Raw genomic sequence first — 26,606 nt, 5'->3', positions numbered from 1 at the left:
GGACAGCTCCTCTGTGAGGTCTGCGAGCTCTCAAACCAGCTTCATGCAGGCGGTTCCGCACGGTCTGGTCCGATAATCGGTGTGGCCCGGGGAGAGCCTGGACAGAAGATGAGGCCGACAGGAAACGATTCCGGAGGTGGCGGAGCCGTATGAAGCGGTCGTGAGCAGCAGTTGTCGCCCTTGGTCTTCCCGCTCGTGGCAAGTCAGCAACGGAGCCAGTGGCTTGAAACCTGACCCACAGTCTACTGATGGTGCTCTGGGACACGTGGAAGTGCCTGGCGATTGCACTTTGACTTTGGCCTGCTTGTAAACGACCCAATGCAATTTGGCGGTCTTCTCTGCTCAATCGGGCCATCTTTCGTCGCTGAATTGTCGTCTGATTTCTTTGTGGCGAACAATCCGCTTTTATGGGTTTTGGAAGACATGGTGAGAGCTCAATATTCCCCGAGTTTCACGAGATTACACTGAAGCATGACGAGTGGTCATGCCAAATGAGCAATTTTGACATTGTAGCCACTGATAACGCATGCGTCACGTGCAGAGCTCACTTGTGGCAATGGACGAAAGGTCGACGACCAGATAAACATTTTCTGCAGTTTGGTGGATATCCTTGTAGCCATATAACTAAATTAACCAAATATTACAAGCTATGCGTTTCTTTTTTTGAACAGTATATAAAAATTATTATCAAAATTAAATTGTCCAAATCAATTTAAAAACACTTTCATCTTATTCCTTGTCGGTTCCAGATTCCAAAAACATATAGATATGATATGTTTGGATTAAAAACACGCTCAGAAAGTTAAAACGAAGAGAGGTACAGAAAAGCGTGCTATCCTTCCCAGCGCAACTACTACCCCGCTCTTCTTGTCAATTTCACTGCCTATGCCGTGAGCGGTGGACTGACGATGCTACGAGTATACGGTCTTGCTGCGTTGCATTGCGTTCAGTTTCATTCTGTGAGTTCGACAGCTACTTGACTAAATGTTGTATTTTCGCCTTACGCGACTTGTTTGTTGTTTGTTTTGGTATGCGTCTTTTTAAAACTCTGGGCGGGTCTGTGGCAGTGAGTATAATCGTGTGTGTGGGCAGGACGGTATCTATTAACATTGTTCTCAACGTGACAGTCGTACTGCACCAGCTGCAAGCAGTGACTGTTCACACAGATTGTTCAGATGCCTTGTCTATTGGTTTAAACAACATTTTATTCATAAACATACACATGATAATATAACAACATGCTTACAGAGGAGCACAACAAGTTTAAAACTTATAATAAGTGCTCACCTAATCAAACCTGTTATGTTTTGGCGATATATGATTAACAAAATATGGCGACAGAGTTTCTTGAAAAACAGAACATCGATGTCTTTTAAAAAGAAGATGCACACAAGTAGGAGAATAGAAATGAAAAATTGTGACATATTAAACAGACACAGAGGGAGGAGTGAATAACATAAATAAACAAAACATAAAATCAAGATAAAAATATTCAAGAAAACTTAAATTCCATATCGAACACGATCTGTGTCAATACCAAAAGCAAAAATAACAACAAAAAAACAAAAACGAAAAACACAACATAATTTCAAGAACCAGGTATAGGCCCCAAGTCATATCATAAGAAATATTGAACTAAGGTGTCCAAAAGCGATTTGATTTCTCAATAAAGCGTTGGACAACCCGAAAAATAGCACAATTATCAAATAAGGAAATGTTCAAATCACCTTTCAACAGTGTGCATTGTCTATTCCTCACTCCTTGACCCTGTATTGTGACGAAGTAGCGACACATAACAAAACACACCGCAATCACTGAAATAGTTCCTTCTCCCGTGCTATGTTTTCTTCCTGAGCTCTTGAAAAGCCAGGATGTGTTGAAGATGGCAGGGCAGGTTGTCCTTGTCTGTAATAACTGGAATGGTGTCCGAGGTTTCAACATACGCACTCACGCACACACGTACACGAACGCACAGATAGACAGACAGACAGACAGACAGACAGACAGACAGACAGACAGACAGACAGACAGACAGACAGACAGACACACACACACACAGACACACACACACACACACACACACACACACACACACACACACACACATACACACACACCTTTCAATTCTGCACGTCAGCAGGAAGGATTTCCTGCAAGGCCTGACGAAGACGTCCCCAGAAGGCCGCCATGGCGTCAGGGTCATCATCCCACCGGATGTAGCTCATCATCTTCAGCACCGCCATCATGGCAGTCGTCAGGTCACGAGACTCAACGTCATTCACACACGTGACCACCAGGTTGTCGCCAAAGTCCATGACGTGACGCAGACAGAAGTTGAGCTCAAACTGACACCACTGGTTGCGAGAGTAATGCCTGGAGAAGACCACCAGCACCTTCTTGCTGCTCTCCACGCTTTGCGAGATGTCGTCCACGATGTTGTTGCCGATGAGGAAGTCGCGGTCGTGCAGGCACACCCTAAGGCCCCAGTTCTCCAGCTCTGCCAGCAGGTGCTGCCGCACCCAGCCCAGGTCGTCCGAGGCGTAGGACACGTACACGTCGTACTGAAACTGGCCTCTTTGCAGTCGTCTCCGTCCGGCGTCTCCGTTACCTCGCACCGCTTCGTACAGCATCATACGCAGGTGCCAACGGTAACGGTACAGCGGGAACACCGTGGTCATCACCACCAGCAGCAGACTTAAGCAGGACACCATCAGAACGTTGGTGTCACGGCTCAACAGGCACGCCTGATCGCTCAGGTAGAACGAGGTCACGTTGGTGTCAGGAAGGTTGCTGCACGTGTATTTGTAGCGCGAGTTTTTCAGTGCTTTAGGGCCAGATGCCAACCAGCTTTGAAACCAGCGGAGGTCACAGGAACAGTCAAAGGGATTGTCACTCAGGTCCAGGTGATGTAGCCTGCCATGTGTTGCTGGACTGAAGGTAGTCTCTCTCACCAAAGATATCTGGTTTGAGTTCAATACAAACTGTTGTAAGTTCAGGAGACTGTCCACAACTCCGTCCGGCAGGCTACGAACCTTGTTTCTGTACAGCAGTAGTTTTGTTAAAGACGTAAATCCTGACAGCATCTTAGAGCTTAGTTTCGGAAGCCCCACACCACCAAGATACAGCTTTTGCAGTTTGGTCAGGTTACCAAACAGCTTTATAAACTTGAGTTCGTCCACAGTATCGACGTAGTTGTGACTGAGTTGTAACATATGTAGACTTGGACAACCGGCAAAACTGTCATCGTCAACATTTTCAAATACAATGTTATTGAACATCAAATCAATCGTCGTTATATATTTATTCCTGAAGGCATATTTTTGAATTCCACGAATGGTTGTGTGCATTGAAGACAAGTGCAGCTCCTTTAGACGAGGAAAACGCAGGTCATTAAAATAATCTGTGTAGAAATGTCCAAACAGATTCTCCGATAAATCCAGTATGTGTAGCGTTGGTAAACATACATCGCCGTCTATCTTTGTAATTCTAATTCCCGTGAGGAACATCTGACTGAGTGCAGGGAAAATGGACGATCCGTTTTGCGTGCACGTTGTGGGAAAAGTAAACAGGCTGTTGTACGCACGGTTCAGGGAAGTAGTCCGTGGACAGAACAGAAATCATGTTGCTTGCCAAACCGAGCTTGAGTAGCCCCTTGAGTGGCGCAAAAACAGACATGTTGGTATTACCAAGTTTTTGTGTGTGAAGAAACAGAACTTTGAGATGTGACAGTGGATGACGACAAAAAATGTCGGGTGGAGGAGAAGGAAGAGAGCCGTACCTGAGGTCAAGGTACTCCAGCTGCTTTATGTCCAGCACGGGACTCAGTGTTTCATAAGTTAGGTTGTAATCGAATCTTATTGTCAGGTTGGTAAGTCGTCGCAGAGGTCTGAAGGCACCGGGACTGATAGTCGCAAAGCCGTTATCGCCAAGGTCCATTCCTGTAATATTAGTAACGTTGAGGAAAAAATCGTCAGAAGGAACAGAAGTTAGATTATTGTAGGAAAAATTCAGAAACTGGATTATGTCTGGAAGTTTGGGAACGAACGTCAGCTGTCCAAAGTTCCGTGAACAATCTGCTTTGTCGCCATGACATCTGCAGGACGGATAGCACTTCTGGTCCGTGGAACGGTTTGTCCCGTCAACCGTCCACTGCTCTGCGTCTCGCGCAAGCTGTTCTCTTTGATCATTGCTAACTTCACGAACACGGACTGTATCCGCCGCTAGAAAAAACGATGCAGGCAACAAAGCACAGAACAGATAACCTGCGCAAGATTTCATTTTTCCTGCCAGCAACACCTCACATTCCTTGTAAGCTGAAAATCGCAAACGTGAGATATGAAGAACTGGGTGTAATAGTGGCGCTCGTTGCGAGTTCACAGTGAGATGCAGAAAACTGTTTTCACAAACAACGCAGATAATCCTGTCACAAGATCGTATCACGCCAAGAGTTTTCCTGGTTTAATTACTTTCTCTTCAGCGTACCTAGGGGGAGGTTACCTAATATGGACCACTTTCTTGTTTCATGCTGATAACTAGCTTGTTTTATTGTGAAGAAGGTTCATTTGTATTTGGTAGTCCTTCTCTCGTTAGTTAACCATTAGGCCTTAGTAGAGCGAGTAAGCTTTGATACACATTCATCCCTCCCAAAATAAATACAGACAAATTCACAACGGGTCCATATTAGGAGCCTGGGCGCCTTATATGGACTAGTTTCAATACTCACTGTAAAAAGCCCCCTGTATTTTAAAATAATATGATACAACTCAGTGTGCAAGTCAGACTAATTGGAACATGCTTTAGATTCATCTGTTTCGGTTTTACGAGAACATTATTTGAAGCACAAGAGGAAACTAAAAAAACTTTGAGGGCTAGTTATAGGTTATTTTTAGCAAGCTTCTTAATGAATTAATTAAACCAGCATTTGGCTTTTATTTTCTTCTATTTGTTAAAGGTGGTCCAAATTAGGGGACACCCATATACTTTTAGATTTTGCTATAATTTTTTGTTCGTAGTAGAAACTTGGGGCCAACACTGCTAAAATGTAACAAATAACAAGTCTTAGATGCCATATAAAGCAGTTTCTGTGTGATAACAGCTTTGGCTGTGGACAGAAACTAGTCCGTTTTAAGCGTCACATTAAGAGTGAACGCTGCCAAAAGTGTAAAAAAGAGAAAAGGCCTGACGGTTTTGTGGTTTGTGTTAGTGCAACTGTTTTGACATGTGCAGGTTATCCAGAGAGGGTAAGTAAAGCGAATGAAATTGTTTTGAACGCTCTTTCACCGGAGGTTTGTCAGAACAGGAGAAGGTCCATATTAGGAACCGGTCCATGTTAGGCAACCTTCCCCTAGCAGGGTGACTTCAGGGACATCTGACACATCAACACACTTATGAAGTTAAGATCAAACATTTCCTTACACTTATGAAGTTAAGATCAAACATTTCCTTCTCTACTTTCGTGTGTGTTTGTGTGAGTGTGAGTGAGTGTGTGTGTGTGTGTGTGTCTCTGTGTGTGTGTGTGTGTGTGTGTGTGTGTGTGTGTGTGTGTGCGTGTATGTGTGAGTGTGAGTGTGTGTGTGTGTGTGTACAGCTAAAAGGCTTAGGTCACATGACATGTTCGTGTGGTGTCTTGGTTTAAACAAGATTTTATTCCGAGAACGTGGGGTTGCATAGAGGGTGGTCCAAAATAGCGCCCTATTTTCTTTTTGATCTCATGTTTGACTGCATAAAGAGATTTAGAACATTTCTTCACCAAACAATAGCAGGATGATGGGAGATTATGTCTTACAAATTTCGTAGAAATTGGTCTGTCCTTAGCAGCTGATAATATAATAATATAATAATACTAATAATGACAGCTTATATAGCACGAACCACAGTAAACTCCGCTCTCCGCGCTTTACATACTAACTATGAATAAAACCATACTATTTAAAAATCAAGTACACATACATTTTTACAAAATAACGTAACAATAAACTTACAGCAACACATTATCCACTTTTTCTCTAACCAGCCTCCTCTTCCCTGGCGATATAGGTTCATTTCATAACGCACTGACTTCCTTTGGCCACCCGGCTACTCCCCTGATTTCAACCAACCCGACTACTCTCTGTGGGGGTGTCCAGGACATAATACACGTCAACAATCCCCAGACCCCGGCAGCTCTGTAGGACGACATTTGAAGGGAAACTGGGCTCTTACAAGCTGACAGCTGACATGATTTGACGAGTCATGGACAATTTCAACGTTCGTGTTGCAGCAGTTCTTCTACGAAGAGGAGCCTGGATATAGCATATTATCAATTACTAAGGATAAACCAATTTCTACCAAATTTGCAATACATAATCTTCCATCATTCTGCTTATGCTTAGCGAACAAATGTTTTAAATCTCTCTTCACAATTAGAAATGAGATCAAAAAGAAAATAGGGCTTTTTTGTGGACCACCCTGTATTTAGTGCATCAGGGACAATTGGGACCGCGGAACAAGCTAAGCTTATACTAATTGTGGTACCATATTTACATCTAAATAGGAATTATTTTTCATGTGCTGTCAATTGTCAAAAAAGGACTATAGATGCAAGTTTGCAGTAAAATGTAGAAAAGCTTTCTGGACAATGTGCAAACAATACCCCCTTGAACATACCACACTATAGCTATTCTGATGGACACGTGGGGTAACTGATTCGGGGGCTGTGATTGGATGGTCTCACACATCCCTTTTCCGATCATCAAAGCATAATGCTACGGAAGTCGGCCATTTTTGCCAATATCCAAAAGCATATTGGCAATAACAAAGACGCATGGTTCCGGTTTACCCATCTGTACAACGCGATGTTTCAATCGACAACAGCATACACTGACAACTTGAAATTCTTCTCGGGAATGTTTTTCAGCTTTACAAATGTCGATAGCATACCCTTTTCTGCTAACTTCCCGATGAAACAGGACTAAACCAATTATTTTCTGTCCCTAAACACCACAAAATGCCCAAAGTCGAAAGATGTAGTACAAACAGGGGAGTAAAACGGAACAGCCGTTTTTGTGTGCCTGTGTGAGGTCAGTTGCCGACTGACACAAACTTTCGCATTCGGCTTTTCTCATCTCTTAACTCCACACTAAATACCCCACTTTCCCTCTGAAGTATTGATGTACAACCCATGGCACTAACATTCATGTAGTCGTTTATAACTGAGGTTGAAAAATTCGCTTCATGACGAGACAAGTATAAATGCCATTCACCCAAACTGAAAACTTCGCTGCCATCTGCTCGCGTTGTACGGATTAGCTGTTCTCTTCTCAGTCCTCCTGCATCCTAGTTCTTCAGTTGTTTCTAGTTTTCCGTTGATGTTGTGTTTTGGTCTTCTTCATAAGTAGTCTTGTTCAAAAATAAAAAAACTCAAACTTCTTTTTGTTGTATACGAATGAACTAATAAAAAGCTGTTTAACAGCTGTGTTGTCAAATCGAGTTTTTTTCAAAGTCAGTGTGGCGCCTGCGCAAGACTAATGCGCATAAGAAACGGCGTCTGCTATCAAAACCTGAGATCAACGCATCGACGCAAAAACTGTCATTATGTAAGTTTGGAACAACAAATCAAGGTCAGAACAGCTATATAATCGCTATTGTGTTTTCAGCGTAGCAATAGGGTCCGATATTTAGACTCGAACAAGTATAATGCGACTCGTCTTCGACTCGTCGGCGTTATACTTGTCTCGTCTAAATATCGGACCCTATTGCTACGCTGAAAACACAATAGCTGTTACTGTCGGCGTGGCATGCACTATCTGTCCCTCACATAGTAACTTGTAGTCCTGTTTGAAACGCTTTTCTACTTTTCTTTTTCTTTCCTCTGTACTTGTGAAAGTCAGACAATCTAAGTTTGCACTATTCAATACCCGGCAAAAAAATAAGATCAGCCTCACGCACGTTGCTGTAACTGATTTGTCACACGTTCTGAAACTCTAATTCTATCTTAACAACAAAGGAAACTTCTTCAAGGGAATTGCCTACTGTCTTTTTTTAAATGTCCTTGCTTAGAATTATGTCTCATGTAACCTAGCAACGAATGCATCCAGACGTGTCTCAGTCTTTGAATTACTCGCACATTTGGTAAAATACGTTCCCAAGCATGACAACTAAATGGTGCGCCTCTCTCTCTCTCTCTCTCTCTCTCTCTCTCTCTCTCTCTCTCTCTCTCTCTCTCTCTCTCTTAAGATAAACTGTTAAACAGAAAGAGGAACCGCACTCTCACAAAAGTAGTGTGCGAAAGAAAAGGTGGAAAGAAGACGCTGATCAAGGGGAGACGACAACGTCCTGACATACGACTGCGAAACAGCACAGACAACAAATTCCGAGAAGAGGAAGAAACGCCCCCGTGTGTCCGGCGTCTGCCCCAAATCGACCGCAACGTCTTTGGAGAAGAAATCGACCATCTCACTACTGACCTTCATGTCGTGTCTACACTGGTACAGTGCTACCTCCGTGCCATGCCAGACTGACTGTTGTCGCTAAACTACAGGGCACACATATTTCATGTGTGTTTGTGACAAACCGCGATCGATATGGAACAATACCGTGTTCGAAACGGAAAAGTTATTTCCCGACTTGGATTACAAGTTGGATGCTTCGGACCGAATCACGATGCATTGTTTTTGTGTAACAGACTGAAACCAATGTGTACACTGATGTTCGTGGATCGTTCGATTACCCAACCCCCCAGCACCCTTTTGCTATAAACAATATGAGTTTTCGCAAATAAACATTCTGATTCTGATTCTCTCTCTCCCACTCTCTCTCTCTCTCTCTCTCTCTCTCTCTCTCTCTCTCTCTCTCTCTCTCTCTCTCTCTCTCTCTCTCTCTCAGTCTCTCTCTTTCCTTTATTCATTCCTTCTTTCTTCCAAAATATTCATTCTTAGACATGTGTGTTGAGTGTATGTAAATATATTTAAATATGTGTGGTAATGCAAATGTGTATACATAATAATGCCCATTGCAAGTAAAGATTAATAAAGAAAAAATGGTGCATATTCCATATCATGGTTGTTTACTACATTATAACAACATTTCTGATAATCACTACAAGACAGAAACGTAATTAATTGAAGTAACGACTACGGCTAGTATCAGCTCGAAGATAGATTCATAAGCTCCGAAAGCTGTGTGTGTGTGTGTGTGTGTGTGTGTGTGTGTGTGTGTGTGTGTGTGTGTGTGTGTGTGTGTGTGTGTGTGTGTGTGTGCCGTGTGTGTGTTAATTGCCAAAGACGAAATTTAGACATTTTAGCCCATTTTCAGTGTGTTGGTAGTGTGCGGTATTTCCGGTGTCACTTGATCGCAGACAGCGCTGGCTTAAAAACACTCCCAGAAATTAAGTGCCGTACCAAAACTAGTTGTGTATTTCCATAAACAGTTTTAGTGGCACGCATCAAACCGCAATAAGCGCATTCTTGTTTTGACAATATGGGAAACGCGATACAACACGAGACACACAAAACATCTAAGGTGAAAAATATAGCTCGGTTGTAGAGATTCCTGCCAACAAAGTTGCCATGGTTTGGATCTGATGGCCAATATACCCAAATGAGATGTGTATATATTGTTACATTTAAAGCAGCTAGACTCGCTTAAAATACCTTTCGTACGATAAGAATAATCACACCAACTACCACATTCCTGTCAAGGCTTTGACATAGGGTAAGATCATTCTCTCACTTGGACACATACTATCAATCAAGACCCTCCCGTCGCGATATAACCTTCGTGGTTGAAAACGACGTTAAACACCAAATAAAGAAAGAAAGAATCAAGACCCTGGCTGCTTCCAGTACAGAGTGCACTCTAAACAGAAGTTATACGTGTTTGCTACTTCTGCTGGTACAAATATGAATTATATTACACTGTTTTCAAAACGGGTTGCACAAAGGGTGTTCAAAAGTGTTGAAACACACTTCTGTTGAGCGCGTGTGACTTTTTCCAATCATAAATTTTGAGATTGACACTGGTATCGATTATTTTATTGAAATTCAATAAAATGTCCACTCTGCACGGAAAGTTTTTGTTTGTTTGTTTGTTTGTTTGTTTAACGCCCAGCCGACCACGAAGTGCCATATCACTGAGGGCGGTGCTGCTTTGACATTTAACGTGCGCCACACACAAGACAGAAGTCGCAGCACAGGCTTCATGTCTCACCCAGTCACATTATTATGACACCGGACCAACCAGTCCTAGCACTAACCCCATAATGCCAGACGCCAGGCGGAGCAGCCACTAGATTGCCAATTTTAAAGTCTTAGGTATGACCCGGCCGGGGTTTGAACCCACGACCTCCCGATCACGGGGCGGACGCCTTACCACTAGGCCAACCGTGCCGGTGCACGGAAAGCACCAAGGCTTCTGATTGTTGGTATGTGTCCAAGTGGAGGGATGGAGTTACCCCGTGTACAATCCCACACAGATCCTGGATGGCGAGGGTGGTTAACGGCTGAAGGAAGGAATGTTTAAACTGACAAAACAGACATGAAAACCTGTTGTGAACATGTTTTTCCAAATCCAAACACGTCCATTGTTTTGTTTTACACACAAACGCTGCTCGATAATTTATTCTATTTTGTATTGTGTCTTCACAAACAGTTGAACGCAGTGACACTTTTTGTCCATATACGTATTGTTCACTGCTTATCAATTTCCCTGTTTATAATAGCATCCATGAGTGCTCGTACTTAATTGCACCTCAGCCTACCGCGAGAAGCAGACAAAATTAAGCAGACATGAAATCCCCGTTTTTCCGTTATTTAGCACTCTCTCACTCAGATGTTCATAACGTGAGATAAGAATGTTCACAGGGTATCTTTAAGATGTTCCCAAGGTACGATAACAGAATGGTCTTATTATTCATTTCTGGCAGCTAAGCAAGGCAATGATTGTGCAACATGTCAAACTTTTTCAACATGTCGTTGGGGCCCGGTTGCTCAGTTGGTAGAGCACTGGACTTGTGATCGGAAGGTCGCAGGTTCGAATTCGGGCCGGGACGGACACGGGTCAACTTTATGTGCAGACCCAGGGACGGAAGCCATGTCCCACCCCCGTGTCATCACAATGGCACGTAAAAGACCTTGGTCATTCTGCCATAAGTGCAGGTGGCTGAATACACCTAAACACGCAGACACCTGGGTAGCGCGACTCCGTTGCTGCTAGCTTTCCACTGGGAGGAAGCGACCCGAATTTCCCAGCGATGGGACAATAAAGTAATGAAAATGAAAATGAAATGAAAATGAAAAATGTAGATAGGATCGGATCTTTAAATAGCGCTCTGTCTCATTTGTTTAAGGTTGTCCTTTTTGTGAAAAAATGTAATTAGTGGTGCCATTAATTTGCGTGTGGGAACTCCTGTAATGAGATGTGTACGTTATTAGTCGGGGATGGTGGTCCGACAGACCCTTTAAATTAGTACAAAGTATTTGTGGTCTCTGCTGGAAAATATTTATTGCCGAAGAGCCGCACCCTGTTTCGTGTTTACGACCCTGTCCCTGATTCTATAAAATGGCTTTGAGAGGCCAGAGCTGACAAATCTCGCAAGTACCCGTTGATGATGACAGGAGCGAGACATCGACTGAAGACTAAAATGACAATCAGCAAACAATAATATGTGAACTAAATAGCGACTTAAGACCATGAGAACGCGTGGAAGGTGACGGAAGTAACAGACACTCATTGTGTGAGTGATAGATTGACTGAATGTATCCAACACAGATAGAACTGATGACGTAGATTTTTGAACGTATGAAGGTTTTGCAACCTTGACGTGAATTTTAAGCCACAAGAAGATGTCGGGTTAGTCTTCAAAACAGGTTGCCAGGACAGAAAACCACAATTCCAGCTATAAAGCTGTTGTCTGAAGAAAAGGAACATTCGATTTTCAACAGCGCCTGACAAACTACGAACAAAAAGCATGAGAACATCTTACTTGGGTAAGAAAAACTTGATGCATCAGAATAAAGTAACTTTTCGTTTTCAAAATCTCAGATCAAGATGCTGTCCTGGATCCACTTCGTGTTTCTGCTGTCTCATCTCAGCGGTCCGTGTTACCTCCAGTCTGATTTCCAAGGTCTTCTGTCGGATGACAAGACCTCAGATTACTCCAGTCTCGTCTCGCATGACTTCAATGTCAGTATGCCTCCTCCCTGGCCAGGAGAGGGCTCTCCGCTACCTCTCCACCATTACCATGGTGATATTCCCGGCGACACAGACCATGCCACAGCTCCGTCTCCACAATCTGAATTATTTTCTGAAGCAGAGTTCAGCAGAGACAATCCTTTTGCTGTCAATGACCCCGACCTTGCTACCGACAGAACCAACTCAGAGCCTTCTCCGCAACGTAGCGGCAGATCGTCCAAGGAGAATGATAGAAGCGTCGTCCTTGGCACCGAAGTTCCTCTATCGTCTGCACAATTTGATTATGAATGGTACGAGGGCTCCGAGTGGTACCCGTACGCCTGGAACAAAACAAAGCAAAGTGCATGGGAGTTTTTGCTGGCATTTTGTCCAAGGGGCTGCTCTTTTGATGATGATGCTGGTGGAAACTTCACCATCCGTACAAATGTTGTTACCGAGTCCAATCCAAACTTGAACAGACAAAAGGTTGAGGTGAAAGTATTCAACGGGATTTGCTTTTCTTGTGAGTGCAAGAACAGCGGGAAACACGATCTAGTGGGAGGTTTTCCAGCAGTGGCAGAAGAACTGTCGAGTATCTACCCGGACCGAACGCTCAAGGAAAGGAACCAGTTTTGTGGCATAGGCAACTGTTGCCCTACAGGCCAAGAGGTAGAGGACGCGAGCTTCGCAAAGGCGGGTGAACACGCGGGCTGCCTCGCTCAGCCGGGAAACAAGGCCTACGTTATCATGGGCTGTCCATCAGACACTGTCAATCAAAGTCTGCGGGACGCCTGTGAGAACGGACAAGGTGAGTTCACAGTGGACGAACCCGTGACGGACAGGGACACGAAGGTCACGTACAGAAACCAGGACTGCGCCAGGTGTCACGGCGTTCGCTCCTTTCAACCCTGGCCTATCTCCGTCTCCTGCAAGCATTTCCAGTACCTCTACCGAGCCAGGTCCGAGGTGGAGCTTCTTCGCCTGATCCGAGGTAACCAAGACGATGGTACCACCAGTGTGTGCAGTGTGAACCACGAGCCTCCACCCGATGTCCCGATGGTGAAGTGCAGTGACCATAGGTTCTATGTCCACAGGGGTTACGACACCGTGCTGACGTCACCGCAACAATACAACGACAGCATGACGCATGGCACCATCATCGCAGCCTGCAACGTCACGGGACTGTGGGCTGACTTTGACCCTGACGTGCAGGCAGGGTGTGGGGAGTTCACGGGGCTGTCCTTTCGCGTTGTTGTGCGGGAAAGCTTGCAGATGTACACCAACCTGTTCTGTGCCATGTGCAATGGCTTTCAACCCGAGTGGCAATACAATGTGGGCTTCAGCAGCGTCATCCCTGGCGACCCTTCTCCCCCACTGGCCTTTCTACTGGGCCTACAGGACAGGGGAGAGGACATCGTCCACGCTGGACACAAGACCTGTGTTGGTGGTCAGTGGTTTGCCTTTGATGTAAGTGTACTTTCGACAGGGACTTTTGTTGGAGGCCGTTATTCTATACTTAATAGTCGGCTATTATGTGTTTGTTTTGCCTTTTCTTGTTGACCAGCAGGTTATAGGTTGCATTCAATGTCAATGTTTGGATACACTCTTTCTGTTGAATATATGTGTCATAGAGAATACTACTTTGCTTGCTGTGTCGTACGAGATTTACACGAGGTGCTTTAAAAAAAAATAAACTGGGAGGGAAAGCGAGCTTTTCAATATTTGAAAAAGCAACGAGTATAATTAAATCATTAATTATCGTTTCGGATGCTCTTGATATTCTTTCTACTTAGAACTGACCCTCATGGCTCACATAGTTTGATTGAATGTGTATCAATGCACTTTCCTAGCAAGTGTAGATGAGTAGATTTCGGTGTTCTTAGAGAATGGAATACCGAAGATCTGACCAATCACAGAATATGTTACATTCTAAATCCATATTGGTTGAACTACAATAAAGATTGTCATTCTTTATGCATCATGCAGTCCTTTTTCCCTATACTAACCCAAGTGTGTCATATTTGATGCTGAACGCTTTGGAACCGAATTCAAATTTGTTTTAACTATACACCTATTCACGAAAATGCCTTAGTAAATGTCATTTTCATCAATCCTTGAAACTATTTTTTTTAGAACGAATGCCGAAACGTGAGTTGTCCAGCAGGGAAATCTCTGAACGAAACGAGCGGCACGTGCACGACGGCGGTCAAGATGATCAGAGGCCTTGTGTACCAGCTGGACATCATCCTCGTGCCCAAGCAAAGTGTGCGGCTGACCGTTCCAGCGACCAATCAGAGCGTGGTGGTCAGCATGCTGAACAAGGCCCTTGTGCAGACGTTTGATTACAAGACGAGTGGACTGCTCGTGCGATACGGTCTGACCTTCGTTCTCTACACCCAGTCCGTTGTCACCAGGACCGCTCCTGACGTGTACACGGTACAACACGAAGTGGACAGGGTGAGGGTCTCCGCCAACATAACCTCCACCAGTTCTAAGGAGAGAGATGAAGTGGAAGAAGCGCTGGTCGGCAACCTGTTGCTTCAGGACTGGGCACTGTTAATAGCGATGACAGGTGAGACCGTTAACTTCACCCCTTCGTCCGTACACCACGACTTGTTTGGTATTCGGTATAACGTTTCCAAAGGATTTATCCCTGTTTACTTTCACTTTGATATGCTCAGTTTTCAATCCTTTTCGTCGTACGTTTACATCCCACCAAAACACAGAATCCAGCTGACTCGTTTGCTTACGTGTCCTTCAGTGGAGTTTGGTCCAACGGAGTTGCTCATTAAGCCAGAAGAGGATGCAGAGGACCATGTAAATAAAACCCAATCAAAGGGGCAAGAACAAGATTCATCGACGACGTCACTTCCACCCGTGATAAAGGAAGAGACAATTCCCGAGACTGGCGTGTTGAAGAAGGTAGCAGGGCAGTGGATGGTGGCTTTGATGGGAAGAGAGATATCGCTGCTTCACTCCCAGTTCTCGTGGGAGATTCGCCAAGACGGCGGCTTCGTGGTCTGTTTGGACACACTAGAGGAGCTGCTAGCCCGACACAGACGGCGAAAGACTGGTGCCTTTTCCTGGCAGTACGCTCTGTCCATGGCGGCCATTCCGCTCTCCATCCTCTGCCTCCTCGTCCTCCTCGTCGTCTACGCGCTACTCCCAGAAATGCGCACGCAGCCTGGCCTCAACACAATGGGCGCGTGCACCACCCTGCTGCTGGCTCAGCTGTCACTGCTGCTGGCCTCGCACCGCGTCGTTTCCGGTGCATGGTGCACTGCTCTGGGCGTCTTCGTGCACCTGTCCTGGTTGAGCACGTTCTGTTGGACCTCGGTCTGCTCGGTGCACATGTACCGGGCGTTCTCCTGCAAGACGGACCGGCGGTGCGGGCGTGTGAGCTACAAGGTGCTAGCACAGAGCGGTGCGGTGACCCTGCTGCTACCCGGGGCCGTGGTGGCCGTTGTGGTGGCTGTGTCGTGGCAGCAGTCGGGCGGTCGTTCCATCGGCTACAGCAGCGCCACGTGCTACCTGCGCTCCCCCTTGGTGGTGGGGCTGTCCGTGCTCCTCCCTCTCTCCGTCATCCTGGCCTTCAATCTGCTCTTCTACTCCCTCACCGTCTACCGCATCCACAAGGTCACCACGCTGCAGGCGCGCGCCCAGAGCGAGACGGTGAGCGGCGCACAGCACGTGCGGGCGTGTCTTCGCCTGTCACTCCTGACCGGGGTCACCTGGCTCTTCTCCCTCCTGTCCGAGAGCATGGACCTGGACTGGTTGCGTGCTGTCTCCATCCTGGCCAATGGCGGGCAGGGCGTGCTTCTGCTGCTGTCTTACGTCACAACCAAGCGCGTGACAGACATGCTGATGACGCGGATGGGGTGTGGGGATGACGTCACCAGGGGAAGTTCCACTGTGACAGAGGGGTTGACAGAGCGGAGCAATGTCGGGGTCCGGAGATCACATGCGTCTAATGCTGATGTCTGACCTGGTGATGTAGAGACAAGGACACAAACGTAGAACTCTTCTTGAATTATACACACAAAATAGGTTATGTGTATATAAACACGACATGTGCGTGCACGCATGTACTTGTACTTGACACATTTTTGCGGACATTAATACATACATTTATTAGCGTTTGCAAAAATACCGACACACTCTCATTCAAACACAGGCAGATACGGACACACGTACCTCTCTCTCTCTCTCTCTCTCTCTCTCTCTCTCTCTCTCTCTCTCACTCTGTCTCTCTCTCTCTCTATCTCTCTCTCTGTCTATCTCTCTGTCTCTCTCTCTCTCTATCTCTTTCTCTCTCTCTCTCTCTATCTATCTCTATCTTTATCTCTCTCTCTCTCGCTCTGTCTCTGTCTATCTCTCTCTCTTTCTCTCTCTCTCTCTCTATTTCTCTCTGACTCACTCTCTCTTTCTCTTCTTTACGTACGTATGCGGGCGTGTCTTCGCCGTCGCTCCTTACCGGGGTCACCTAGCTCTTCTCCCTCCTGTCCGAGAGCGTGGACCTGGACTGGCTGCGTGCTGTCTCCATCCTTGCCAACGACGGGCAGGGCGTGCTTCTGCTGCTGTCTTACGTTACCACCAAGCGCGTGACGGACATGCTGAAGACGCGGATGAGGTGTGGGGATGACGTCACCAGAGGAGGCTCCACTGGCACCGTGGGGTTGACGGAGCGGAGCGACTGTCGGGGTCCGAAGAACACGTGCGTCTGATGCTGATGTCTGACCTGGTGATGCAAGGACACATACGTAGACCTCTTCTTGAATTATACACACAAAATAGGTTATGTGTGTATATAAACACAACATGTGTGTGCACGCATGTACTTGTACTTTGCACGGTTTTGCGGACAATAATACAATTATTTGCATTTGAAAAAATACCGTCACACTGTCAATCAATCGCAGGAAGATACGGACACACGTACCTGCCTTCTCTCTCTGTCTGTCTGTCTGTCTGTCGGTCTGTCTGTCTGTCTGTCTGTCTGTCTGTCTGTCTGTCTCTCTGTCTCTCTCTCTCTCTCTCTTCTTAGATTTCTATTCTATACGTAAGCGCTGGCACACACACACACACACACACACACACACACACACACACACACACACACACACACACACACACATACACACACACACACACACACACACACACACACACGCTCACACACACACAACCTAGCGCACATACACACGGACGCACTCACGCACGCATTAACGCTTGCATGCATATTTAAACACATTATCACAGTCGCACTCACTTAAAACAGCAACAACGGTAACACTGAACCGCCGCCCTGACGTTTTCGAGGGTTTCCTGTCAAAAGGCAATATCGCCTTTCTTTTTAATACGGGAGATAAGGCCTTTTGGCAGAAAACCCTTAAAAAAAACCTTCACATTATCTTCATCTTTAAAATACATGCCTCAATGTTGGATCACGGTGACATGTGTATGACATGAACATCTGCATGACACATCAACAAACAGACACATCAATCAAAACACAGTTTTTGGCTCACGTAAGTGTAGCCTATGCGATCGTAACTTTGTCTGTCTGTGCGTGCGTGCGTGCGTGCGTGCGTGCGTGCGTGCATATGTGCGTGCGTGCGTGTGTATGTCTGTGGTAGAAACTCTAACATTTGAAGACGTCACATTACATTGACGTCACATTATGACGTAAGAGGGTTAGACGTCACGCGAAGGAAGTACTGAAAGTCTCGGTCATTATTATTTTGAGCGCGCCGAGACTAGTTGGCAGTCGTGTCCCTGTAAGTAGGCTACATGCAGACAGACAGATCTAGATCTAGTGTCTCGCTTTCTTGCACAGTTTCACCTATGCTCTTTCTGTGTGTGTGTGTGTGTGTGTGTGTGTGTGTGTGTGTGTGTGTGTGTGTGTGTGTGTGTGTGTGTGTGTGTGTGTATGTGTGTGTGTGTGTGTGTATGGTGTGACGGAGTGATTGAGTTTGTGTTACTGTTTGTCGATTTCTTACGTGAGCCTTGATGGCTTCGCCTCTTGTTACGTATTATAAATGAAGGCTTTTAGGTGAGTCTTTGATTGACTTGTCAGCGCCTGCACTCTCTTCCTCTCTCTACACTTTACGTATATTAATTAAATATCTGGACGTATATGGCAGAAACGCACGAGGGAAGGTGACGGTACGTCTCTTATCTTCACTTGTGACGTCGATGTAGAATGCAAAGGACGACTGTCGACACCCTCCCCCCCCCCACCCCCCCACCCCCCCCAAAAAAAAAAATCAAAAATAAATCATAAAAATGCAAAAAAAAAATTGAACTAAGCACCGTGAAGCAATAGCCAAGTATGTACCTTTTAAGAAGAGAAAATGAAGTCAAATCTACCAATTGAGGAAAATGTCCTTGTGGGTGTATATGTTACAGTTAATCTGTGAAACCAGGGAATACGTGTATTAACTAGGTAATACATGAATTAACTGACGGAAAAAAACCAGTCAATTCATGTATTACCTAAAATAGTTTAGTTAATACACGTATTCCATGGTTTCACAGATAAGGCCCTCTACAGAACAGACAATAAACCGAGAACACAAATTCTGGACAAGTCAGTGTTCCCAGAGCTCAACAATCAGTTAAAGTGGGGATGACATTAATTGGTGTACTGGTTTTCTGATACGTGAACCATGAGATTTTTCCTCTTGTTATATTTGTTAGAGCCTTCTGGGTGCGTGTCTGGTAAACGAGTCGGGGGGTTTAGAATACGGCGAATCGGGCAGGCGATTTTCAATCCATTCTGCTGTATCAATATTATCAGAAGGTTATAACCGACGATGCTTTGTTCGACCGGCCCGAGACAGGCATATGGATACAAGCTCCCACACTTTTGCCTGCAGTAATAAGTAAGCCTTAACTTCAATTCCTCATGTTCAAGTACATGTCGTCGATCGCTACGCACCACCATCGCATAATAATCTCAACCTGCTAACAGGAAGTGGATTGTGAGTTAAGCACAATCAGAGATGCACATTGTCATTGCACTGGCTCTATCTTACTTCAACTTTTGAAAAGTCCGTAATCGTAATCTCCATATCTTTCTGAGTGTGTGAGTGAACTGTGTGTGTAAGTAAGCATGTGTGTAAGCACGCGCGCGCGAGTGTGCGTGCGTGTGTGCGTGCGTGTGTGTGTGTGTGTGTGTGTGTGTGTGTGTGTGTGTGTGTGTGTGTAAGTGTGTGTGTGTGTGTGTGTGTGAGAAAGATTGAGAGAGGATAAGAGAGATTTCTGTATGCGCCCCCGTCTATTCGGGTTTGTGTATGTCTTCGTCTCAGCTCGATAAGACGGCATCTTTGGCACGCACGCACGCACGCACGCACGCACTGCGGCACGCACGCACACACACACACACACACACACGCACGCTCATACGCACAAATACTCGAGCGCGTGCATAAACAAACACTTGCGCACGCCCACTTTTTAAACAAACGCAAACAACGCAAACCCATAGTTAAATGCTTTTATTTAAGGGCTGCAGTTACTACAAAAGAGCAACCAAACTCGGACAAATTAAGAACATCTGACAAAATGTGCCAACACTAACAGATCCATTTATTTCAGAGCTGTTTGGGCACAAACTGCAAGCCATAACTCTTATACGCCAATTTTTCTTTTGCCAGTGTGGCTAGAAACTAACAGCCTTCCATGACTGTCCCTGACGTCACAGCTAAGGAACCAATGAAAACGTCGCTCTGGGACCACAGAACAAAATGGGGAGGGAGGGGGAGAGTTTCGAGGCTGCTGTCAGCCTCCTTAGAAGCTACAGTTAAAATCCCTCAAAAATACACAAAAACTCCTGCACTAAGAAAACTACATCAAAAACGCTATAAACAAAATACATCAATAAAATGGAAATTCTACGACGCATCATTTGATACCAAACACTCATGGGTGATCAACACTGCGAACAAAGTGCAAAACCTCTGACTAATACCTTGCAAAATAGTCATGTCACACCAGAAAAACGTATGCAGTTACAAGTTAACCACAATCAAACACAGTGTATATTCAACAGGCTTCTCGTATGTAGATGATAAACATAAAATTTACATTCTACAAAACAAATTAATACAGAATACATATTTATATCGAATACATGGGTAAAAGAAAGATTGATAGAAAAGCTACAGAAAAGAGAGAGAGAGAGAGAGAGAGAGAGAGAGAGAGAGAGAGAGAGAGAGAGAGAGAGAGAGAGAAAGAATGTGTGTGTGTGTGTGTGTGTGTGTGTGTGTGTGTGTGTGTGTGTTCGTCTGTGTGTAACAAGTATTATTAACAAAAGCACAGCAACATAGAAGTAAAGAATCAGGTAAAAAAGGAAAAGGGGGTTGGGGAGGAGGGAGGCGAGAGATGGATGTAGAAAAGACAATGCCCTCGCTGACTGCCCTCGCACACAAACAAAGGCGTGGGGGTTAGCGACACGAGAGGTGACCGAGGGGTTAAAAAGACAATACAGAAAGGTCTAAGTCTGAATGTTTTAAGGAGTAGGCCTTGGGCCCTTTTCATGGAGATGAGCACATCTCAAGCACCAGCATACAAATGCACATAGTAAACAAAAACAAGAACATCCTACTCATTATATATGTCGTGCCGAAATCACGTAATTGCCGAATTCGCGAAATCGGCAACATTTTTGCCCATTTCACGTAGTCGGCAAAACGCTGCCCATTACGCGAAATCGGCAGCGTTTTGCCGAAAATGCGTAAAAGCTCCTAAACATTTTCCATTTCGCAAAAGTGACAGCCAGTCTGTTCCTTTTTTTTGTCACCAGAACATTGCATTAACATGAAGTTACCTCCCTATTTTGGTTTTGATGGTCTGTGTTGGTCTGTGTCAAGCATAACTCTGGTAATGCACGAAAACTACACTTTTTGCAATAACTTGCCATAACTTATCAATTATTGCAACATTTATCCATTCGAGTATCTAGCTGTCTAAGTGTGATGATATCCTTGGCATTTGATAACTTTAAAGCCAAAAACGGGCTGCCGATTTCGCAAAATCGGCACATTTTACAAGCCTTTACGCGTTTTCGGCAAAACGCTGCCGATTTCGCGTAATGGGCAGCGTTTTGCCGATTACGTGAAATGGGCAAAAATGTTGCCGATTTCGCGAATTCGGCAATTACGTGAATTCGGCACGACATATATAATCCTATTCCAATAATTCCGGTGTGCTTTTCACACACTTGCGCGTACATGGGTGTTTGTGTTTGCGTGTGGTCATATGAATGGTGTGTGTCTGTGAGTGTATGTTTACGAGCGCGTGTATGCTTTGTAAGGGAGTATTGCCCTGTTTCGTTTACGGATTACGGATTACGAATGGAAAGCGCCTTCATGACAAAATGTAGAAACACGTAGCAATAGCGGCTTACTAGTGTTTGAAAACAGCATGGTTAATTTAAACAATGATGGGATTCTAGTGTAGGCCTATTTTCGTGGAATATAATGTTCTCTTAACTCAGCAAATAAAGGGCATACTAAAACAAAGTGGACTTCATCTTCAACACTAGTACTGCCACAACAAAATGGACAAGATAAATCAGCGGAGGTTGCATTTAAATTAAAGCGAAATAGATGCACTTTCAGAGGAGATACTCCCAATCTAAGTCTAATCAGAAGATTTCTAGCTTTAATATGTTTCAAATCACTTAAATAGTTGGATAATGTTAGGGTTGATTTGAAGGTTCTGTACAGAGAGAAACGTTCCCTTCCTTGTACATTTTCAGAAAGGTTACATTGGGAGAGGGGGGAAAGGGGTTCACAGACTGGCCCCTCCGTCCTCCATAACTTGAATCCAGTCAGTTCGGCGCCATCGTGTCAGAGCCAATTAAATTCTACCGCGGGAGAACCATGAGAAAGAACTGGACCATACCTATTTCCAAACCCTTTACTAATGGAAAGAACAAATCCGATTTTAAAGTGTGAATCTTAACTCCACACAGTTTCAATTCTAACTTAGATAATATATTCTGCTCTCTACGCCTTCCCTTCTTCTTCACTCTATAAACTTTAAAGGTCCTTGTCTACATTTTTATACCGAAATCGCCATTTGAGCATTAAAATGCAGAGTCTATTATCTACAAATATCAACAATACACCCCCTTTCGATCAGGAAAGACGAAGCCAGTGTAGCCGTTTGAAAATTCATTGTAGTATTCCAGCGTAGTACTCATAGTAGGATATCCTTATTTGGAAAATGCCAAGCGCAAAACTCCTCTCAAATCCCGTGCATTTCGTGCGTTTAAAAAAAGCGTGGACAGCGCTCCAGTGTCAAACTGTTGCTGCACTTGTTTGGGCGTGGCTATAAGCATATTGACATGAATTTGATTGGTCAGTATTTTTAGGCAAAGCACATGTTCTCAGCAAACAGAAAACAAAATATTGGAAGCGTGAGTCACGCTACCCAAAAATAAAATCTTTTTTTACATATATTTTTTTTTCTATAACTTTTTTCCCCATGGTTCATTCATCATCTGACATAACTTTTTAGCGAAATCTAACCATAAGATTATTGAAAAAAAGCAAAAATGTAGACGACCACCTTTAAGAAGAAAATTGGATATGGAGAAAAGACAAATTATTCCTGTAGTCGCTTTTCTCCACATCTACACCATTATTAGTGATATAAAAATACACGCGCGTACCAACGTGTGTGTGCGTGTGTGTGTGTGTGTGTGTGTGTGTGTGTGTGTGTGTGTGTGTGTGTGTGTGTGTGTGTGTGTGCGTGTGCGTGTGTGTGCATGTGCTTGGAATGGATGTATCAGCCGTTGTCTATACGATTCTGCTAATATACGGCATACACCCAACTAACTGTACAATACAGCCATGCTTTGTTTATTTATTTGTGCACAGCAATATTCTTTGTGATTGTAAATTTTAGGTTTCTTTGAACTAACCCTGAAACTTATTAACATCTCTGAAAACTCGTGTAATGAACATGAATCTTAAAAGCACTATCGACAACAAAGAAATGTAGTACCATCACATCTAAGCAACAACAACGCATGCAGGTTAAAAATCTAGTTAAAAAGAAACCAAAGTAATTAGTACACACACACACACACACACACACACACACACACACACACACACACACACACACACACACACACACACACACACACACACACACACACACACACACACATATATATATATACGGGAGAAAGACGTGGAATTCGAAGACACAGGTCCTACACGACCTAAAAGTCATTAAGCTCATTAATCAAGATACTATCTGAGCATTGGCGGATGGAAACACTTCCTTTTACGGACATTGCAACTCAGTTTACGTCCTTTTGTTTTCTTTCCATCGGTCCTTTCTAGTGTAGTTGGAGATCAAACAACTAGACGTCCCTTCCTGCGTTGAAAGTGTCTTTGAAAACGTGGCTGATGTTTTGGTCACCCTTCCTGTGAATACAATGGATCACATATTAGCTAATGTACGCAAACACGTCTTAAAACTGTCCCCCCTCCCCCCCCCCCCCCCCGTACTCCCTACCACACCATTACCCTTTCCACACAAGCACACACACGCAGAGAGAGAGAGAGAGAGAGAGAGAGAGAGAGAGAGAGAGAGAGAGAGAGAGAGAGAGAGAGGAGAGAGAGAGAGAGAGAGAGAGAGAGAGAGAGAGAGAGAGAGGGAGAGAGAGAGAGAGAGAGAGAGAGAGAGAGAGAGAGAGAGAGAGAGAGAGAGAGAGAGAGAGAGAGAGCATTTGCACCACCTACCTCTTACTGCTGCACGTCAGCAGGAAGGATTTCCTGCAAGGCCTGACGAAGACGTCCCCAGAAGGCCGCCATGGCGTCAGGGTCATCATCCCACCGGATGTAGCTCATCATCTTCATCACCGCCATCATGGCCGTCGTCAGGTCACGAGACTCAACGTCATTCACACACGCGACCACAAGGTTGTCGCCAAAGTCCATGACGTGACGCAGACAGAAGTTGAGCTCAAACTGACACCACTGGTTGCGAGAGTAATGCCTGGAGAAGACCACCAGCACCTTCTTGCTGCTCTCCACGCTTTGCGAGATGTCGTCCACGATGTTGTTGCCGATGAGGAAGTCGCGGTCGTGCAGGCACAGCCTAAGGCCCCAGTTCTCCAGCTCCGCCAGCAGATGCTGCCGCACCCAGCCCAGGTCGTCCGAGGCGTAGGACACGTACACGTCGTACTGGAACTGACCTCTCTGCAGTCGTCTCCGTCGGGCGTCTCCGCCACCTCGCACCGCTTCGTACAGCATCAGACGCAGGTGCCAACGGTAACGGTACAGCGGGAACACCGTTGTCATCACCACCAGCAGCAGACTTAAGCAGGACACCATCAGAACGTTGGTGTCACGGCTCAACAGGCAAGCCTGCTCGCTCAAGTAGAACGAGGTCACATTGGTGTCAGGAAGGTTACTGCAGGTATATTTGTAGCGCGGGTGTTTGAGTACTTTAGGACCAGACGCCAACCAGCTTTGAAACCAGCGGAGGTTACATGAACAGACAAAGGGGTTGCCACTTAGGTCCAAGCGGTCCAGCCTGTCGCGTGTTGCTCGACTGAAGGTGGTTTCTTTAATCACCGAGATTTGGTTGGAGCCCATGTTTAGTTTTTGCAAGTTGACCAGTTTATCGACGACGCCTTCAGGCAGGCTGGTTAAGTGATTCTGATAAAGCTGCAGCTCATTCAGTGATTTGAGCCCCAATAACATTTCCACACTGAGCTGCTTCATCCTTCCAGCGCCGATGTACATTCGTTCAAGTGTCGATAAGTTACCAAACATCTTTGCAAACTTGTCCGCACTCACGGTCTCGAAGTAGTTGTGGCTGAGCTGTAATGTCCTGATACTTGGCAAACCAGCAAAACTGTCATTGTCAACGTTGCTGAAGTTGATGTTGTTAAACATCAGCGTTATCACTTGAATTGATTTACTCCTGAAAGCATATCTTTGAATCCCGGAGTTTTTGGTGCGCATGCTGGCTAGGTCGAGTTGTTCCAGCGATGGGAAGCGGGTGTCGATGAAGTGATCGGTGTAGTACGTGTGGAAATGATTCCGCTGCAGATCAAGTGCCGTCAGATTGGGCAGACAGACATCGCCGTCGATTCTGGAAAGTCGATTGGATAAGAGGAGCATGCGAGTCAGGTTGGGAAAGAGAGAGGGTCCGCCATTTTCCATGCACGTCCTGGGAAACGATTGCAGGTTGTTCTGCCCCAGGTGAAGTGTCGACAGGCGAGGAAAATAATCCGTTGACAGGAAAGAAATGCCATTGTTCGCCAGACCCAGATAGCTCAGACTTGGGAGAGGCGTGAACACAGACATGTTGATGTTGTGAAAAAAGTTTTCGTGCAGGTAGAGAATTCTGAGTCTGGGCAGTCGATACCGAAGAAACAGGTCAGCAGGAGGAGGTGGAAGTTTGTTGTGACGGAGGTCGAGGTAATCTAGACGGCTTACTTCAAACACGGGACGTAGGCTATCATACGTTAGGTTGTAGTTTTTGGAAAGAAGCAGCGTAACGAGTCGTGACAGTGGTCTGAAGGCACCGAGACTGATAGTCTTCAATCCGTTGTTGCCCAGATCCAAACCTGTGATCTGGGTCACGTTGTGAAAAAAATCGTCAGAAGAAATAGAAGTCAGATTGTTGTAGGAGAAATTTAGAAACTGGATTCCGTCCGGTAGTTTAGGAACGAACGTAAGTTGACCGTAGTTCCCGGAACAGTCCGCCGTTTTCCCTTGACACCAACAAAGCGTATGCTTAAGCTTATAGCACGACGAGTTGCCATGTGTCCGATCAGCAATCCGTTGCTTTGTGTCCTGTGTCCGATCGGCAATCCGCTGCTTTGTGTTTTGTGTCCGATCATCAGTCCGCTGCTTTATGTCCTGTGACCGATTAGCAGTTTTCTGCTTTGTGTCCCGTGTCCGATCGGCAGTCCGCTGCTTGGTGTCCTGTGTCCGATTAGAAGTCCGCTGCTTTATGTCCTGTGTCCGATCGGCAGTCCTCTGCTTTGCATCCTGTGATCGACTAGCAGCCCGCTGCCTAGTGTACGGATATGTTTGGTCAAACCTCTCGACAGCGGCACTGTCCCCTTGCCAACTAACCATTTCTTTTACTAACACAAAAGACACCAACAGAAAAGCACACGTTACTTTAACAGAAAAGGTCTCCATGACTGTCGTCAGCAACAGCAATGTCTACAGTCTCGTGGAAAAATCACAACCCATACAGACTGTTTAACCACTTGATTTCCCAGGAACGACTGGACAGGGAAGTAAAACAACTGGAATTTCTCAGTCTACACAGAGACTGTGAGGGAGTCACATGTCTATGCCTCTGTTTGCCAAAGGTACAGGCGCAATCATTTCATTTCTTTTGGGAGGAAAAAAACTGTTGAGTCCATCAGTCTGCCCCTCTGTTTTCCTCTTCAACAAAACTATTTGTCA

The 26,606-nt window shown here is 45.2% G+C and overlaps 3 protein-coding genes across 3 annotated transcripts; 1 reads left to right on the top strand and 2 right to left on the bottom strand.

Moving 5' to 3' along the window:
• Positions 1–874: 874 nt before the first annotated feature.
• On the bottom strand, positions 875–4,528 carry LOC138960133 (toll-like receptor 4). The gene has a single exon (XM_070331886.1). The coding sequence runs from the start codon at positions 3,504–3,506 to the stop codon at positions 2,121–2,123; it is 1,386 nt and encodes a 461-aa protein (XP_070187987.1). The 5' UTR covers positions 3,507–4,528; the 3' UTR covers positions 875–2,120.
• A 6,962-nt stretch (positions 4,529–11,490) lies between these two features.
• Positions 11,491–16,219, top strand: LOC138960447 (uncharacterized). Its single transcript, XM_070332358.1, has 2 exons — positions 11,491–13,614; positions 14,281–16,219. The coding sequence occupies exons 1-2, from the start codon at positions 12,025–12,027 to the stop codon at positions 16,129–16,131; spliced, it is 3,441 nt and encodes a 1,146-aa protein (XP_070188459.1). The 5' UTR covers positions 11,491–12,024; the 3' UTR covers positions 16,132–16,219.
• A 3,412-nt stretch (positions 16,220–19,631) lies between these two features.
• On the bottom strand, positions 19,632–26,267 carry LOC138960446 (toll-like receptor 3). Its single transcript, XM_070332357.1, has 2 exons — positions 23,913–26,267; positions 19,632–23,594 (listed from the first exon to the last, which is right to left on the bottom strand). Exon 1 carries the CDS (start codon positions 26,265–26,267, stop codon positions 23,916–23,918), a length of 2,352 nt encoding a protein of 783 aa, XP_070188458.1. The 3' UTR covers positions 19,632–23,594; positions 23,913–23,915.
• Between the last annotated feature and the right edge of the window lie 339 nt (positions 26,268–26,606).

The sequence above is a fragment of the Littorina saxatilis genome, linkage group LG2, assembly GCF_037325665.1.
Source record: "Littorina saxatilis isolate snail1 linkage group LG2, US_GU_Lsax_2.0, whole genome shotgun sequence".
In the NCBI taxonomy this organism is placed as follows: domain Eukaryota; kingdom Metazoa; phylum Mollusca; class Gastropoda; order Littorinimorpha; family Littorinidae; genus Littorina; species Littorina saxatilis.
Note: the sequence above shows the minus strand (reverse complement) of the source record. Positions and strands in the feature narration are given on the sequence as shown.